Source organism: Amblyomma maculatum, chromosome 4 (genome assembly GCF_055883805.1).
Source record: "Amblyomma maculatum isolate TAMU_Amacu chromosome 4, ASM5588380v1, whole genome shotgun sequence".
In the NCBI taxonomy this organism is placed as follows: domain Eukaryota; kingdom Metazoa; phylum Arthropoda; class Arachnida; order Ixodida; family Ixodidae; genus Amblyomma; species Amblyomma maculatum.
This window is the reverse complement of record NC_139347.1, coordinates 20896056-20914307: the sequence shown is the minus strand read 5'-3', so window position 1 is coordinate 20914307 and position 18252 is coordinate 20896056. Positions and strand designations below refer to the sequence as shown.

The 18252-nt window shown below is 43.9% G+C and overlaps 1 protein-coding gene across 2 annotated transcripts in view; it reads right to left on the bottom strand.

The window, feature by feature from the left end:
• Tfb1 (transcription factor B1) overlaps nt 1-18252 on the bottom strand; it is a 48194-nt gene that overhangs the window by 27053 nt on the left and 2889 nt on the right. Inside the window, exons 3-4 of one of the 2 annotated variants that reach the window (XM_084600896.1) lie at nt 17911-18007; nt 14022-14181 (exon numbers count right to left, since the gene is read on the bottom strand). In XM_084600896.1, coding sequence (XP_084457022.1) covers nt 14022-14181; nt 17911-18007 — 257 coding nt within the window. The remainder of the gene's footprint in view (nt 1-14021; nt 14182-17910; nt 18008-18252) is intronic. The other variant, XM_084600897.1, reaches the window with a different exon arrangement.

The window sequence follows — 18252 nt, the reverse complement described above, 5'->3', positions numbered from 1 at the left end:
TTTTCGTGGACACTATATTTTCACATTTTTTTGTGGGTTACATAGCTGCAAGCGCCGATGATGCCGACCAGGTCGAGTCACTTGCCCCTCATCGCTACTTATATTTACATAGCTGGATGTGTACAGGCAGCAACTTCGCATTCGTTTGATGCGAAACAAAAGCTGCATTCACTCATGTTAAAAATTCTTTTATCTTTTGAATCGGTTGAAAGTACACTTCTTTATACAGCCCTATAACTCTATAAGAAGCGCCAATGAACGCGAGCGCCAACCTGGGGAACATTTCTACAGCAGGTTGTTGACAGAGCATATATACACCGGGGTTTCTTGCTGATTGTATGTGCTTTCTCCGATGTCAGTAGTATACTTGATTTTAGAATGCTTTACCAAGGAGCATATGCTTGCCAATTTGCAAAATTAAAATGGCCAAATTTGTTGTCCACAGGTGATGCCGTTGTTTGGTGCTGTGCAATTACAAGACCCGTCGGCCAACACTGCATAACATGGTGTTACTATTACGTCACTTTTCTTCTAATTTTATCACCATTTCACAAACTCATACAAACGGCAATAAACTGGTGCGCCTTGCTTGAAATTTTTTTTACATGTTAATTTTCAACAGGAGTTGTTTTTCAAAGTTGTCCATGCTAAATTTGAAACATTTCCTTGTGAACAACACCTTGCACAATGCTCGATGCCAGTTTTTATGTCCTCTATGAAGCACTACGCTTCGTTGTAGGCACTGTAGGTGTTTCCTGGGTACATCAGACACAGCTTCTGGAGTAGAACCATAGCAAGGCTGGTTGATTAGGCCAAAAGCTCATGGAGCTCCTGACGTCATAATCTTGTTAGTTTTGTTTTGTTCGTTCTCCATCCTGCAGTTGAGAGGAGAAAGTCCGTACAACGTTGTAGAAAGCATACGCTGCTGGCGAGGGAAATTATCTTGTGAGTGCCGACGGGCCATTGGCTAGTTTAAATTTTAATTAATCTTTCTGATTGGCTCCGTGTATGTTTTTTCTGATTGGCTAAAATCTGTGGCTGTGTATAGTGAAGAAACTGACTTAAAGAGGTGTTTTGGCGCAAAAGGAGGACTGGTCGGCTGGCTGCCAGACTGGGCTGCCAGACTGGGCTGCCTGACTCTCGGACTGGTGGCCTGACTGGGGTGAGCTCCAGAGAGGCGAAGTGTTTTGAGACCAGAGCGGCGCCAGTACCACTCTGGCCTAGTGTGAAATACCAGTTGACCTGTGTAATAAAATGTCTATAGTGCCTCCTGAAGAGTTGTACAGTTCATTTCCTGCAACATGTCACTGAATCAACAAACCCAGCAGGAACTACCATCCATCTGATCTTATCTACCCATCAATATACTTTGAATTTAAGTGTCGCGCAAGTTTCAATACAGGTTAAGTTCTCTACCTTGCAATACAGGCTGGACTGGTGGGCTTTCATAATCATTTACTTGTGCAGTAACAGTGGGATCCGGTCTGACTGTTTCCCCTTCACCCCACACATTCTTTTCCTACAACACAACATCCGCATACTAACTATCTGTGGAAAAACAATCTCATATGCGAGTGACCATGACTCTGGTTTACAGAAAGATGATGTACGATCTGCTGCTTGGACATAGTGTTAAGGGGGTTCGGTGCTACTTGACGCCAGGCGGTCCTGGTTGCTTTTATTTTGCTTTGTTAGAGAGAGCTATCAAGTCAGGAGTACATAAACGTCGAGCTTCTCAGTGCATCGGCTGCCTCACGTTACATGAGCCCATCGAAGCTCTCACGTGAGAGCAGAAGCATTGCTCTTTTGCCTTCTGGTCAGTGTTTGGTAATTTCAGCACATCCTCAACCATGATGCTGCACAAAACTGTGACAATTTGCATAAGACTCTGGTTTACTTACAGGACACATGGAAACATGCAAACTGCAGTTGCAAAGAAATAGGTCATGGGTGAAGAGCAAAAGGCACCAGGAGACGATCAATGTCAAACAATCCAGCATGAAGGCTGAACAAAAATGCCACAAAATAATGCAGTGGCTTTGGAAGACGTATATGCCATGCCTGGTGTGCCTCAGGCACAGTTAAGTGCCCCTGGGCACCCACAGCCTGCCGCAAAGCAGTCAAAAAAGCACTCAGCTAGAAGCTATAGATGCTCAACTTAAGGCAGTGCCAACTTCAATTGCCGCTCAGCAGCCAATGGACGACAAAAAGAATTTTTTGTTGTCCTTATATGGAACTATGTCAAGGGTGCCAAAAAAGATGGAAAGCCATCTGAGGATGGAGATGTTAAATATTGTGTCTAGTTACACTGAGGGTGTGTACCAAACTAACCTAATCATTGCAAAGCCTCATATTAACAACTAACCTAATCATTGAAAGTCCTCAAATTAACAATGGTTTTCTTGTGTAAAATGTTCGTTATTTGGTGCCAAAAAACAAAGTTATTGTTTAACAATAAGACAAAATGGGTGTCTTCTGCACGTCACAGCTGCAGAACAGCAGGGGCTCGCTGCCATGGCACACCACCAGCACCACTGGCAAAAGAAGCATAAAATAAGTCTCGTGTGTCTGCGGCTGACTAGCTGTACTTGTGCCCAGTTGGTGGCTGAAGTTTGATCAGGCTCGGTCCATTCGTGCTACTACTAGCCTCTTCATCATAAGTGGCCGACATTTATGTAGCATCATCTCGCAGAAAATTGTGCAGTATGCAGCAAGCCATGACGATGTAATCTACATTACGTGGCAGAAGATTTATGGTGTGGTGAGAAATGCGGAACCTGGACGCCATAATTCCAAAGGTGTTTTCCACATACCTCCTGAAAAGTGAATATGAAACAGTAAAATTTACATGATGACTACTCTTTCCTAAGTTAAAGGTGTTGACCACCATATTCACCTCACTTGGCTTAGCCAATACTTGAAGATTCTTCTTTTTTTTTTTTTTTTTTTTTCACTTTGACCTGTCAGAATAAGCCCGGAGAAAGTCTGGGCGAAGCTGCAATGCTTTATCCCCAAAAAATATGCGGGGTACCGGGTATTGGTGCCCGGCAGGTGTGCTGGGCTAACGGCCCAAGACGTCCAGCCTCCATGCACTTGCTAAAGCGCGAAACACTCAGCGTGCCCCCATCGATTTGCCGGCCATATGCACCCATATCAATGGCCACGTGCTTCAGGTCGCTATCCGCAGCAGCCATAAGCACAATGGAGTATGCGCCCTGTAACCAGAATGTTTTGTAACAAAGTAGTCTCCATTTACTACATGGAAACCAAGAACTATACACCTTGTAGTTGTAGCAGATGCTGCCAGAGTGTGGCAGTGCCTCGATCTGTATGTGTTTACCATCAACTGCGCCAACGCAGTTCGGGAAGTTTCATTTTTGCCTGAAGCCTTTGGTAACTTGCTCCCACTTTTCAGTTGTTGCAACCTAGAATAGGTTGCATTTGCATTTAACTAGACAGTTATTTAGCAATCAGGATATATCTGCTCAAATCTTCCCAATGTTTCACGCAATCTAAAAGCATATTCATTTGTACAACCTGTCCTTTGCATGTGGGCATAGAATTCAGGAGCCAACTCGTCAAACAAACTGTCTTACTTAAGACTTGTCTTCCTGTCCTTGAGGCAGGCTTTAGCATTGTAGTGAATTCAAACGACACATGAATGATTACCGTATACACGCGTGTAATGGCCGCAAGCATGTAACGGCCGCACTCCGAACTTTAGAAAGAAAATTTGGAAAAAAAACTTTTAAAAAATTTCCCGAGTAAAAGCCGCACCATGAGTTTCAGGAAGTTGGGCAGTGCCGTCTACTGTGTGGTGCAAGAAATACGGAACGTTTTGTGGTTACTGCCGCCAGGTGGGGCCCAAAAATCAATGAAAACCAAAATGAAGCGTAAGGTTAGAAGCAGAATTGCCAATAAGAATTAAGAACAAAATATTTGAGAAAAAAAAAAGTCGAGCATGGGGGCAGCGGCCACCACCTCCGTTACAAAGGGGGCGCTCCTAGCCGCAGCGATGCCCGCCCGTTACAAAGGGTGAGGCCAGCAAATCCAATCCAATCCAATCTAAGTCTGTTCGCTCTTCCGTTTTGCAGCCATTTGCTTCAGCCGCTGGACGTCTCCGTAAACCGCCCTTTTAGGTGTGGATTTCACCGTGCGTACAGTGAGTGGCTGGCAACGGCCCTCCACCAGAAGACTCCAACCGGCCGACTGAAACGGGCATCGCTTGTGGCCGTTTGCCACTGGATACTCGAAGCGTGGGCCACGGTTTTGTTCGAGACTGTGGAAAAAAGTTTCAAGGTGACAGGGATATCAAACAGGCTGGACGGTACACGGAGGATGACCTCATCTGGGACAAGGACGAGCCTGAAGTCCCGATGAGTTCGGAGGAGGAGGAGGACGACAACGAGGAGTGATGTTTTAGACACGGGACGAGCCTGAAATCCCGACGAGTTTAGCGGAGGACGACGAGGAGTTTTTTGACAATAATAAAGGCAGGTACCACCGCAAATAATTCTTTTCGTTGTCTTTTTTCTCATGTAATCGCCGCACCCCCTGATCTTCACCCCAATCTTGGAAAAAAAAGTGCGGCCATTACACGCGCGTATACGGTATATTGATGTTTTTTTTATCCCTCACATGACCTAGACATGACTGTGATGACACAGCCATCTCGCGGCTGCTGAAACCAAAACAGGTACGAAAAGAAATTTGATTATAAATTATTCCGCGGTCGTAGGCAAATATCACGCGGTGATCTGTGTCCAGTAATGTCTTAGACACCATTAAAATGGATAAAACGTGAATCCAAAATTTTTTGTCCACATTCCTTTAAAGGGGTCATGACAGCTAACAACTGAGCATAAACTGATTATCGCCTTTCACTCCACACGGTTTAAATCATATATCCTCAAAATTTGAGCTCATTCGGTGCAGTAGTTAGTTTTAAAATTAATTTTTATTATCAATATCAGAATCGGCTTTCTGGTCTGGCCGCTGGCGTTACAACAAGATACTACCCCCATGTCGTCTGCTATTCACGGTGTCGGATGCACTCTTGCATGCACGCCGTGGATGGTGGTCACCGAGTTTTTTTTTTTTTTTTGTTTTTTTTTTTCAGCAAAAATATTTTATTCACATATTCTCTTTTCTTTGAGAAGAGATTGCCGAGAGGGCCGAAATCGACGGGCTTATGCTGTATTATTTATGCATACAATCAGAAGCATATTAATATTATTATTCTTACGTAATAAGAGTTAGCTTGTTTTAGCAACAAGCACTCCCATATATAAAAAGACAACTGTCCAATGTTTCCTTACAGAGTGTACATGAGCCCCGAAAGAGGGGAGGGGTTAGCGTTACGTTCCTAATTGCTGAGCTATTGCTGTAGCTCTTTCGGTCCAAGAACTAAGAGTACATCTCAAACAAGCATACACGACGCGAGAGCATACTTTGCGACATTAGAGGAGCAGACAAAACTTTTAAACTAAGCGGTACTTCTTGACTTGCTGTTATATGCATGTGTTAGTCAGAGTTAATTATTTTCGGCTGGTAAAGCATATTTGCAAAACTATGTTCAGTCTGCCCATGGCCAGTGCACGAAAGCATGTGCCACCGCCGCTGCTTCAATCTTGTCATTGCAAAACCCAAAGCGATTCGATAGCTCTTCACTGTATGCCTGCACCGAACAAGAGCCTCCCATACGCCGCCATCTCCATCTCGGCTCCCCAGCAGACGCGCACGCAACTGCAACCGACTCCCGAGCCTCACCTTGCATTTTTCTAGTGCATAACTTCTCTAGCAAATAACTCGTGAGTGCTTCAACCTAAGCATACACCATTTAGTATTTCGTATGTGAACCCTAACTCCCGCAGGAATGCGCCGACTCGCGGATTACGACTGTGCCCCCAGCATGTTTGCTTACCTGCGTGCTGCGTTGCTGCTGCTGCTGCTGCATTGACAACTTCAATTTTTCTAGATCCAAAGAATTTCTCGGAGAATTCCAGATTTTTTAGGTTTCTGGACACCTCGGTCATTATTACTGGTCACAAAAACAATCTCCAGGGAACGTATGCTTTTGTGCGCCAATTATAAATAGAGGCAACACTGAAAATTGGAGCCCCTGATTCTTTTAACATGCTTGACTGTAGACTTTTTATGGCACTGTGGCATGCTCCCTACAGCTAATGTATAAAAGCGCCCTGAAATTCTGCCCGCACATCGCAACTGATGGCTCACTTTTTCCGGCCTCATTCGCACTTGCCATGGTACTACCGTGTCAATGGCCAAGCCTTAATGTATGTGTACAGAGAAACAATGTTGATTCAGACTTCAAGGAGGTCAAAAATTTTATCAAATAAAGCAAAATTTGAAGTAGAAATGAGCCTCTTAGCAGCGGGGTCTGACATCCTCGGTAGGCTTCCTCATTGCAAATGCACAGTTGCAAGCTCGTACCATTCTCGAATGTCATCCACCTGCCAGAACTTGAACACTATTCAAAGTTCGTAGAACTCATCTGTGCAGCACTCTTTTGTCCCAAATACGCGAACAGGTAGCAGCAAAAAATGGCATTGATCTTCGGCTGTGGTACCAAGGCCTACCTAATTACAAAGACTAGTTCCGAAGAAGCACTTGTTTCAGCAGTGTATCAGTTCATTTTCATCTCCAAAGTCATCTTTGCTGTTTTCAAACTGGTAGGTTTGCTTTCGTCTCAGAGCTTTTTTTTAAGCCCAAAAGTTCGTCACGACATGCCAATGGCAGCCATCGACCGTTGAGACCGTGAAAGAAGTTGCCACCCATTGGTCAAGCATCAGAACGGGCACAAAACTCAACACCCCTTCCTACATTATAATGGCAATCAAAAGATTACGTAAAGTAATTTTTCGTATAAGATTTGGTTTTTTCGGACATTTTCGCTATCTCTAGCGAGTTCAAAAAACCAGTCGACTGTATAATGTCATGAAAAAGAAGTTGTGCCCTTATTGTCAAAAGCTTTTAAAAAGACACTAAGAAGACATTGAATTTGGGCTGCATCAATACATACCACCCTCAAGACTAAAAAGAGAAAGGCGTTCATAAGTTAGATAAGACCACAGAACGAAATATGGACACTGTCGTCAACAGCCGCTTTCACAAGTGAAATGCATGCGTCGATGTTTCGGCATGGATCCTAGACCTCTACTACACCACGTTCACCTCAAAACAGCGAAAGCCAATCCTGTCAACAGTTTGTATCATGTGGCAGGAATGTTTCTAAGTTTGATTTTCTCAACGATAAATGTGTCTTTTACCGCCAGCGAAACATCAACAGAGCTTGAAAGAGGCAGAGAATTAACTTTTGCCAACAACAATAATTGAATGGCGTTATTCCCAGTGTCCCTTTGAAAACAACCCTGTTCATTGCTTTTGCCACATCTGTCATTCTTCAGAGCTTTGAAGTCGAGAGAGGTAGGTACCAGAAATGCAAAAAGCAGGGACAAACAGTGACAAGGGCTTCTTTAAGAAGCTGGTGCAGACTTGCTCACTGGTTTGCAGCATGACCAGCAGGCCGCATAAACCATCGGCTTATGGCTCTTCCTACAGGCCAGACTTTTACGCACCTCAATTCTGCCACTGAAACCTATTTAAGATCCGCAGTGTCAAACACATGGCGCCTGTTGAGTATACTGGGTAAGATGGAGAATGTTCAATTTAACCTATGCTTCAAGATTGAAGTTAACGAGGGTTTACTGTAGCTTTCAATTCAGCAGACAGTTTCCTTCCTTGGCATTTGCTATGCTGTTGTCATCACAATCACCAGTACAACTAGACCCATAGATGGATAAAGGCCTCTCTGACATTTTCCAGAGACCTACAATTAATCTTGTTCTAACTGGCAGCAGTAACCTAATCTGTGCTGACATTCTAACTCACCCACTTTAGGTTACTTCATATTAAATTTTAGACCCACCGTTTAATTTTACCCAAGCAATGCCTATACTGGCACTTAATTAAAGCCAGTCTTGTGGGAAAATGAACACAGCAAACACTGTGAGATGCATATATATATATATATATATATATATATATATATATACAGTCGAACCCGGATATATCGAACTCGAAGGGGATCGCGAAATAGTTCGATATATCGATAATTCGATATACAGAAATCGCCTTGTGACGGCACTTACGATGCGAAAAAACGATACCGTATTTGTCGCGTAATCGACCCACTCGCATAATGAACCCACCCTCCACTTTTGCACCCGAGAATTTGAAAAAAAAAAAAAAATGCGTTAAGGCCAGCTCGCTCGCATGCAAGCGACTGAGCGATCTCAGCGACGAGCGGCAGCGACAGAGCGAAAATTTTCAAACTTGTTGGAACTGCGTCCCTCTCGCCGCTCGAGCCACCGCGGCAGCTCAAAACAAGGTTTCTGTATCGCCGCGCCGGCAGAAATCGCGAGCATTTTCGCTTGCATGTCGATGGCGCGCGTCAGTCCGTTTCGGTCGTCTCATCCACAGCTCATTGGCAGCGTGCCAAGATGCTGCGCAGTGATAAGCGATAACGTCGGGGCGCGTTTATCTTTTGATAGCTCCTGCGTTGGCGGGGAGCGAACTTGGCAGAGTGCTCGTGATGGCTTGATTACACAAGCCTGGTTCGATTTATCACGCCGCGCTTGGGGCGGGCGTCATGATCGCAGCAGCTGACTGCGTGCTTTCGCTGATTCATACATGCAAGGATAAACGATAAATAAAATAATCATCCCCGCAAAAAAAAAAAAAAAAAAAAAAAAAAAACTGCTGCTGCTTCTTAACGTCCGTAGCCGCCATATCTTACGCTACGCCGCACGTACAGCACAACGATAAGAAAGGATGACTCGAAAAAAAAAAAAAAAAAAAAAAAAAAAAAACAGAGCTGCCGCTTTTTAACATCCGCAGGCGCCATAGCCACGTCAGCCGCGCGGCGCGCGCAGAGGGTTCGCAACACACGCTGGAGAAAGCGTCCCACAGCTGTCTGAAAACGGGCTGAGCTGGCTTGGCGCATGCGTAGCGCGTGCTGAAGGAGAGAGATAGCTAGGCAAAAGAATGGACACACCCACGCACATGGCTTGCAAACGTCATGTGTTGGCGCGCGGGAAACGATAACTGCAGATGCGCGCGCCTTTGGGGAACGGGAGCGGCGCTGCCCAGGCCAGCGGTCGCCGAACTGTCCCCTTTCATTCCTTCCGCACGTGGCTTGAAAACGTCACGCGGCAAACAGCCATGGGTGATGCGATCGTCTTTGGAGAAGGCACACTTTCTAGTGCGTGGTGCGGAGTTCGATATATCGAACGACCGGTGAAATTGAGTTCGATATATGACGTGGCTTTCCTATACTTTTACATGGGATTTTCAAGGGGATATTCCGTGAGTTCGATATAACAAAAATTCGATATATCCGGGTTCGACTGTATGTATTATAATGAGCACCCTCATTTCCCCGAATTGATCTGCTTGTAGCTTACGGGGGTCTCGGTTGTGGCAGTCTTGAAGCCATAGGTAGCGTAAGAGGGTTCTAGCACAGCTTTCGCCCTCGCTCTTGATCACATTCTACGTGACGCTGGCGGTAACAAAGGACGTTCCACGTCCGCCGCCCTGGCTGAGAGTGGCGCTGGTGAACACTCTCAAGGTTCGTATACAGACAACATAAATACCCAAGAAAGTAGCAGGGGGGGCAGCGGCCGATGTAGCTCAGTTGGAAGAGCACCAGACGCGTTATTCGGAAGTCGTGGGTTCGGTTCCCACCATCGGCACATTGTTTTTTCTTCTACTTTGTGTTTAATTATCTTTCCCCTAAACAGATTACATTACTAATCTCTGTAAATATCCAAGTAAACATTAAAAAAAATAAAAAATAAGACGTAAAGTACCATCCCCAACGCTTTCCTTGGCCTCGCCGACTGTTGGCTTCTTTCCTTCATATATATTATATATATATATATATATATATACACAGAAGCAAAAATGAAGCACCTTACATCTGGCTTAAAGTCCAAGTTTTCCAAAACGGCCTGATGTGAGCGCTTAAAGATAGCACACAAAACAATAAAAAAAAACACCAAGTCACAAATCATTTCTACCGAGGCAGCTCTTTTTGATACCACAAAACTGTCACTTTAACAGCAAGGAATTTATCTATCCAAATCGCAGCGGTGAAAAACTTGAATAAAAAAAAAATTAGAAGAGTTCAACGCTGCTGAACCGAATATGGAGCAAAAGCAATAGTTGCGGGTGACCGAGCATTATTCTTCTTCTCCTTCTTATTCTTCTTCTTCAGCCCACACATAAAGCCCCACTTTAACCAAGCCGTATGAATGTGCCTTAGTGGCCTAGAGGGGTAACGAAATGCCAAGGTCCTGGCAGGCTGATTCTAACATAAGCGTCCCATGTGAAACGATAGACCCAAGTTGGCAGCTCCTGCCAGCCCACATATAAAGCCCCTCTTGAACCAAGCCGTATGAACATGCTTTATTGGGCTCTAGGAGTAACGTGAATGCCAGGGTCCTGGCAGGCTGATTCTGACATAACAGTCCCATGTGAAACGAGAGACTTGAACCAAGCCGTATGAACATGCCTTATTGGGCTCTAGGAGTAACGTGAATGCCAGGGTCCTGGCAGGCTGATTCTGACATAACAGTCCCATGTGAAACGAGAGACCCAAGTTGGCAGCTCCTGCCAGCTTGGGGTCGTCTACGGGGGTCGTCTAAAGGTCAACGGTCAATGGTGGTCACCGCCGGACCACACTGACGGCTCAAACTGCAAGCAGTATTGCTTTCGCAATAAAAATATTAGACAAGCACTGTGCAAAAAGTGACGAAATATAAAACAACATTTTTGTAGCGAAAGCTACACTGCGGTAGGTTTTCAGCACCTCGGGTGGCCGCAGCTACGTCGTGAAGAGGCGTAGCTACGGTCCCAACAAAAAAACATCAGCCTGGCATGACATTTGAATTCACGTTACCCCTATGCAACGGGCAGGAGCTGCTAACTCGGGTCGCTCTTTTCATATGGGAGGGTGATATCAGAATCAGCCTGCCAGAACCGTTTGCCTTCTAGTTACCCCTACAACACGAAGGCACGTCCATACGGCTTGGTGAAGAGTGACTTTATATGTGGGCTGGTAGCTTACGCTCTCACATCATACCCTTAAAGGATGAGCTTAAATATCTCCAATAATGTAGCACCTTACTAATAGGGCTTGATAGGGGAATAATGTAGCAGGCAAAAAAAAGCTTCCGCCATTGCTTCTGCAATTCAACTAGGGCCAGACCTAAACTACAACTAATTTTTCTTTTTTCCACTTACGTTGCCATTGTTTGATCAAAAATTTCTTGAGTGGGCTCAAGGCACCAACAAATCTTACCACAGGTGATGCACCATTTGCCCTCAAACTATCAGTGATGCCCGAGAAATTATGTCTGCTGCAGCAGCAGGTTCTTGCATTACTATAACCAGACTCCTTCAACAGTTACTGGTCACAAAACTCCGCTGCCACGCCGCGGCAAAGCTGGCCAGTGAAGGGCATCGTTCGAAGAGCTCGGCACTGTTGCGACTGAGAAGGAAGCGAAGCGAATTTGACTTTATTGTATTTTTGTGAATTTAGGTAACGTAATTTGTGCGTGTAAAACCATGTTAAGCACTCTTTACATGTCAGCATGTCGTTATGGCTACAGAGGCACGACTGAGAAAAATCTAGCTGATCCCAGTGCCCCTATAAAAGGGAGCTGGCAAAGAAAACCAAGGGGGCATAAGCAGTGCAAGAAACAGGTGGCTTCACCTCGGCATTGAAATATGAACGCATTTGTGAGGAACATTTAATGTTTTCAGACCCAAATAGCCAAGGCTAAGCCCCTTCTACGATGAAAAGATAAATAAAACCTGTTTGATTAGTGATTAATTTCTGTGATTGCGGGGAACAAATTAAGAAGTTCGAGTGAATGAAAATATCTGCACAATGCAGTCCTAGCCGCAGTGCTGCGAAGTTGACAGTTGCGTAACTTAGTCACAAGATGTGCGTGCAACTGGCGAAAACGCCGATTTGACCTGATCTGCAGAGTACTGCTCAAAGCAACAGCCAGCTGTAGTTCCAGTCTCCTGCGGAACACAGTTTAGGCCATTTTAATTACTGCAAATGCTAGTCAGACATATTGGTCGATACAATGATTTATTATAAACTGTTGGCCACAGTAAAACCTCGTTACAAGGGACCCAAAAAAATGTCTCTTGTAAGCAAGGCCTCTTGTAACCAAAGATTCTAAAAGCACTGTGTTGATCAGTTTACTGCACATCAGCATATAAATGCATTCACACGCAATCGCTAAGGAAAGCTTAAAGAAGTTATTCATACTAGTATGCATTTTTGTGAGTGCAGAGAGTATTCCTTCCCAAATTTTTCCCAAAGAGAAATTCCCTTTGCAAGCCATCCTGTTGCTCTAATACCTTTGAAGCACTCTTACATGCTCGTCACCCTCAGATGCTGACACTTTTCTTCTGAAATGTCCTAGTAGTCATCCTTTATAGCACATGCGCCATTTACTTACGCAAGAATTGCACAGTTTGTAAGCTCTTCGGAAGCACACAAGATCCACATCTGCAGATACGAATTCCTCAAGAGATTCCGCTACCTCATCAGTCTCTTGGATGCTCACCCAAGCTTCATCTTCAAAGAAACTTTCCACGGTATCCCTATATGGGGCCTCTTACATCATGTCACATTTAAAGCCTGCTTGTCTGAAACAGTTTTCCACAGCTTCGCATCTCAGGCAATTCCAGAACCTGAAATCACCTGAACAGCAAACTTCGCATCAATTACTATTGTAGTCTTGCTGCCTGTCGAGCAATAGGCGTTCTACCAACCTTTTTCTGTACAGCAACTTGACAGAATGCATAATGCCTTTGTCTATTGATTCAAGGTAGGGTGCGGAGTTTGTAGGGAAAAAATAACTTTGGTGCTACAAGAAGCGTCGTCCACAGAGAAAGATATCAGGATTCTGAGCTTTCATCTTGTGATCAAATTTTACTGGCAAGGAATTAGAAATGCTGGATATCATTCATCATTTTGATTTGCTTTGTAGGTGACAGTAATGTGTTGCCAGTGGCTGAAACAACGGAGTCGTTTTCATTTTCCAATCATGGGGAAGCACTCCTTCCCAGTTCCTGAGATATTGCAACAAAAAGGATGCCGATATAGAACAGAATTTAGTTAAAGGAATCTGAAGTGCATCATGTACAAGTTGGTATGTGTCAGCTCCATTGTATGAGGACACCTGGGTTGTGTCTCTTCTAAACAGTGAAGAATTTAGGTGTTCAGCACAGACTACCAAGGCACTTTCGCTTGCAAGCTGTCAGTTTTGCGGTCGGAGAGATCAGAGTACAGGCAGGAGACAAGTAAACAGCATTGCGCCTCGTATAATGAATACTATGTGTGCCCTACAATGGTATGAATTTCATTCACAGCAGGTTTTATGCTGCACAGTTTCTATTACACCTGACGTCTGCTCCAGAAGGTATTGGCACATTAGTGTTGTCATCGTCTCTCCTGCAACCATCCCCCCATTGGAGAATGCATCCTAGCATCAACGAATACAACAATCTCGAGACATTTCAAACATTTAAGTGCAAATAAAACTCGAAATATGACGATGTCTAGCAGCTTCGGTGGCTGCTTGATGCCCGTCAGTATACAGCTGTGCCTCTAGTGGCCAGTGCAGACTCTATATGAAACTCCGGCTTGAGTTTTGTGACCAGAAAGAGCATTGAATGGCTCAGCTATAACCAAGAAGACTGGTAACGGTGCTAGCGTGGAATATGCCCTATTCGACCTCAAAGGATCCCCTCAACATCAGACCAGCAATGCAACCAGAACACACCAACAATTCTTCAAAATAATAGAATAGCTATATAAGTTCCTACAAGATTGGACACACAGCTAGAGCAAAGCGTCAACATTCTTTGAAATAAGCAAATCCCTCTCGCTACCAATGTCATCGACCAATACATACCAGCAGGGTAGGTCCTGAATATGGAGTCGATGATGTCAGCCGTCAGGTTGTACTTGAGACCCTCTGTACCATCTGTCTGTGGCTGGACATCGACCAGAAATGCCGCAGACACTCCAACAGGCTGAGATGAGGGGGATGACTGAGAGTTCCCAGACTTCTTCTGGAAAAAGATATCAATAATACAATAAAAACGAAGCAAATGCTGCACAGGTTGAAACAAGTCATCAACAACAATCATGCCTAGCCTCCAAACTTGCAAGCACTCAGTTAGAAACAGCTGCAAGACAAAAGAGAGACAATGCACACTAACTCGGCAACATTATGGATGCATTTATACATGCTCATATTTTCTACATAAAACTAAGGCAACAAACAGTGCAAATTACTCTTGTAACTACTAACTCGGAGCTGTCTGAGCTTTGTTTCTTTTCAATGTTTCCTCCATGCCTGTAAAAACACAACTAAAAGCAGACAAAAGATGCTTGCCTATAAAGCAGCGCAACCTCAGAGCACCAAATCTGGCAATGGGCACGAATACAACATACGTATAAAACAACTGACAGGACAAAAAGTACAGGATAATTTTGAATTACACAATCGCATACCATATAGATTTTAGCACAGTAAAAAATTGTGGAATTTTGTAGCTGAGTATATTGCACGCAATATGGACAAACCAGGTTGAACCAAAAGCTCCCTTGTATCAATATGGATGAAACAACGCATGAGCCGTGACTATGCACGCAGGCACTATGCATTGCTCTCATCAGTCTCACAGTGCGCATTGCAAGCACCTTCTAGTGATAGCACACCAACATGCATCACCAACACCACAACTGCCAGCCACAGTATGCCCTGTGAGCCCTCAAGCACCGGCAAGTGGCCTGCACAAGGATTGACATTGCAATCACCAGTGCACACCCATAAATATATCTAATCAGCCACGAAAACAACTGATAGACACAGTCCTCACGATTCCAACATGCATATGTCACTTATTTTTCTGGTTAGAAAGATTTTAAAATTCAAGTGATAGGAATATCGTTTGTGACCCCATAAGGTTCTTATCAATGCAATTCTACCATAATCAGCACTGCGCATTTACATATATTTTATTTTCTGATCACTAAAAATAACAAAGCACTAACAGGGGTAACAAAAGAAATCTTTCTCTAGCGAAACATCATGTTCACACAATAAATTAATAATAATAATAATAACAATTGGTTCACAGGAAAGGAAAGGCGTAGTATCTGTCACACTTGTTCTGTGGACACCTGAACCTCTCTGTAAAAGAAGGGAGGAAGGTGGGAGTGAAGGCGGAAAGAGAGAAAGAGGTGCCATAGTAGAGGGCTATGAAGTAATTTCGACCACCTGGGGATCTTTAACGTGCGCTGACATCGCACAGCACACAGACGCCACTTCATTTTGCCTCCATCGAAACGCAGCCACCGGCGGTCAAGATCGAACCCAGGTACTCCAGCACAGTACTCAGGTGAGATAACGTTTTTCCAGGTTTAACCAACAGCAAGGTAATAAATTTTGAGACTTCTCGCAACACCATGAAACTAAGTTGAAACCAAGCATAGCTTGCCTGTCCCCCATTCTTATATGCCACATTCCTCAGAAGAGGCTCTGGATGAAAATATGCTGCATTTAGATATTAAGTCAACCTGTTTTTTAATTTAAAAATCTGGGTGGGAGGGAGGGGGCCAACTTGTAACTGAAATCAAAGCATGGCACTGCCAATAAAGACCAGACCAACTAGATATCAGGGACACTATGGCACAGCTACAATTTCATATTTGGTCGCTGGCTCTCCCTGTAGACTAACAATTATGTATAAATATAATGCCTCTGGGGGATAAATAGTACACAAGAAAACAGACAGAGAATAAGATGTACACGCAATGGTGTATCTCACATACTCTCCGTTCTTCAGTCCGCCATCGTCCGAGCTGTTCATCAGTAAAGCTTGACAATAAAATAAATAAATAATAATAATAATAAATCAATTCATTATCAAAATAACATAAGCCAGCTTCAGTGGCTTGTAAAAGCTCTTGTTTTCCTCTGCTTCTCTGAACAGTTAAACAACAGTGCTCAGTCGTAAGCCCAAGAAATAGGCAAACAGGCATTAGAAACAAAGACTCACTCAAACCCACTCACAGATGCAGTATTGCCTATAGATCCTACACAAAAATCCAAAACAACTGTCTATACAAACGACGTTGCAAAACAGTCATTTTTGCCCCGTGATTGTTCTTTCCTCATTACACTTATCCAGAAGTGGTACTGATGGAAATGGTAACCTGCTTTCATTAACTGCAGAGGTTGAAAGATGCAGCAAAACTCAAAGACTGCCAAAACATGAAATTTTCATGCAATGCATGTGAGTAAGCACAAGTTGCTTTCTACAGCTTTTGCAATCACATCACCCAGTGAGCCTAATTCTTCATGTAACCTACCCCTTTTATAGCTAGGTAACTAATCTTTTATACCTGCTTTGCGCAGTAATTCAATAACAACTGCCTTTGCTATAGAGTGCCTTCTTTCTATTTCATATCTTACTGCGACTGCATTGCCATTTTTTGTCGTGCTTCTATCGTAAAAGTAGCCAGTACCAATTATAAGGCTCAACAGCATTGTGTCTATATTTTTGTAACATGGTTTGGTTTGGTTTGGTTTGTGGGGTTTAACGTCCCAAAGCAACTCAGGCTATGAGAGACGCCGTAGTGGAGGACTCCGGAAATTTCGACCACCTGGGGTTCTTTAACGTGCACTGACAACGCACAGCACACGGGCGCCTTGCTTTTCGCCTCCATCGAAAAGCTGCCGCCGAGGCCGGGATTCGATCCCGCGTCCTTGGGAACAGTAGTTGAGCGCCGTAACCACTGCGCCACCCCGGCGGGGTATATATATATATATATATATATATATATATATATATATATATATATATATATATATGTATGAAAAAGCAAAACATTAATATTGATGCTCCCAGTGCTCAAGCAGCCATCATGCACCATGGTTATGTAAACGGCCTGAGCAGTGAGCATTCCTCTGAAATAACTCAACACAAATCTCAGAAATGCTCATGTGCGAACTGCAGATGTAGCAGCTGTCACTTTTGTAGGAGGCGCACGTGTACTGTGCGATGTCAGTGCACGTTAAAGAACTCCAGCTGGACGAAATTTCCAGAGCCCTCCAATGCGACGTCTCTCATAGCCTGAATCACTTTGGAACGTTAAACCCCGCAAACTAAACCAATTTTTCGCAATAAATGTGGGTGCACATGAGCATGTGGGTGAACATTCCTCATAAGCACGGACCCATCAAACATAGCGGATCAACATTAAAACACAAACCCCGTCCCCGTTTTTCCAAAAAATGTCCCACAGCAACAAGCCAAAAAAAAAAGAAGCACCTTGATGATAGTGTGTTTTATTGGCCAGCAAGTTGAGTGTGAGCATTCGACCATATCTGCACTGCCAATTTTTGCCACATGGCATCGCTGCCCACAGGAACTGGACCTGCTGACATATAGAGCAGTCTCTTGCACGTGAGCAAATTCTTTTAATACAGAGTGAAAAACGTTCGCATAATCTTGCACGACACTGGTCAGTGGTTTCTGCTGCCACAAGAAGGGCACTACCAAGGTTACATGCATTTTATGAAACTTTAGTACATTTTGGATCTATGTCTCAGGTTTGCAACACATCCAGATCCTGGCCCAGCAGCTGTGGCTTTGGATTTTGTCTCACAGCCTTTCTTTCTTTGTTTCTGAAGCCTGCACAAGCCTACACTAGGCTAACAACTAAAATTTCCATACATTTTTTGGAGGAGGCTTGATGCCATTATAGAAAGGAAGAAGCAAAATGCTTACTGGAGCATGGTTGGCCCAAAATTCTTCTGGTGTGATCACCCGGCTCACAACCAAGTTCCTGTAGAGGTCGAAGAGTCGTGGGTCTTCGTGAAGAATCCTGCAGAACAGGACATTTCAAGGTATGGTCAAATTATCACATCAATTCCATTTCAATACTGTCGAAATCTAATTCCTTTTATCCAAAATGTGCAGATCCATATTGTTGCCCTTGATTCAATCTTACGGTGTGGCAAGTATTAATATAATCCTGAATGAGATCAACTAGAACTAAGAGTGAGCAGTTGGTATGTTGTACCCGGAAGAGTGATAAAAACTTTAAAGCATGCATAGGATGCACTACAC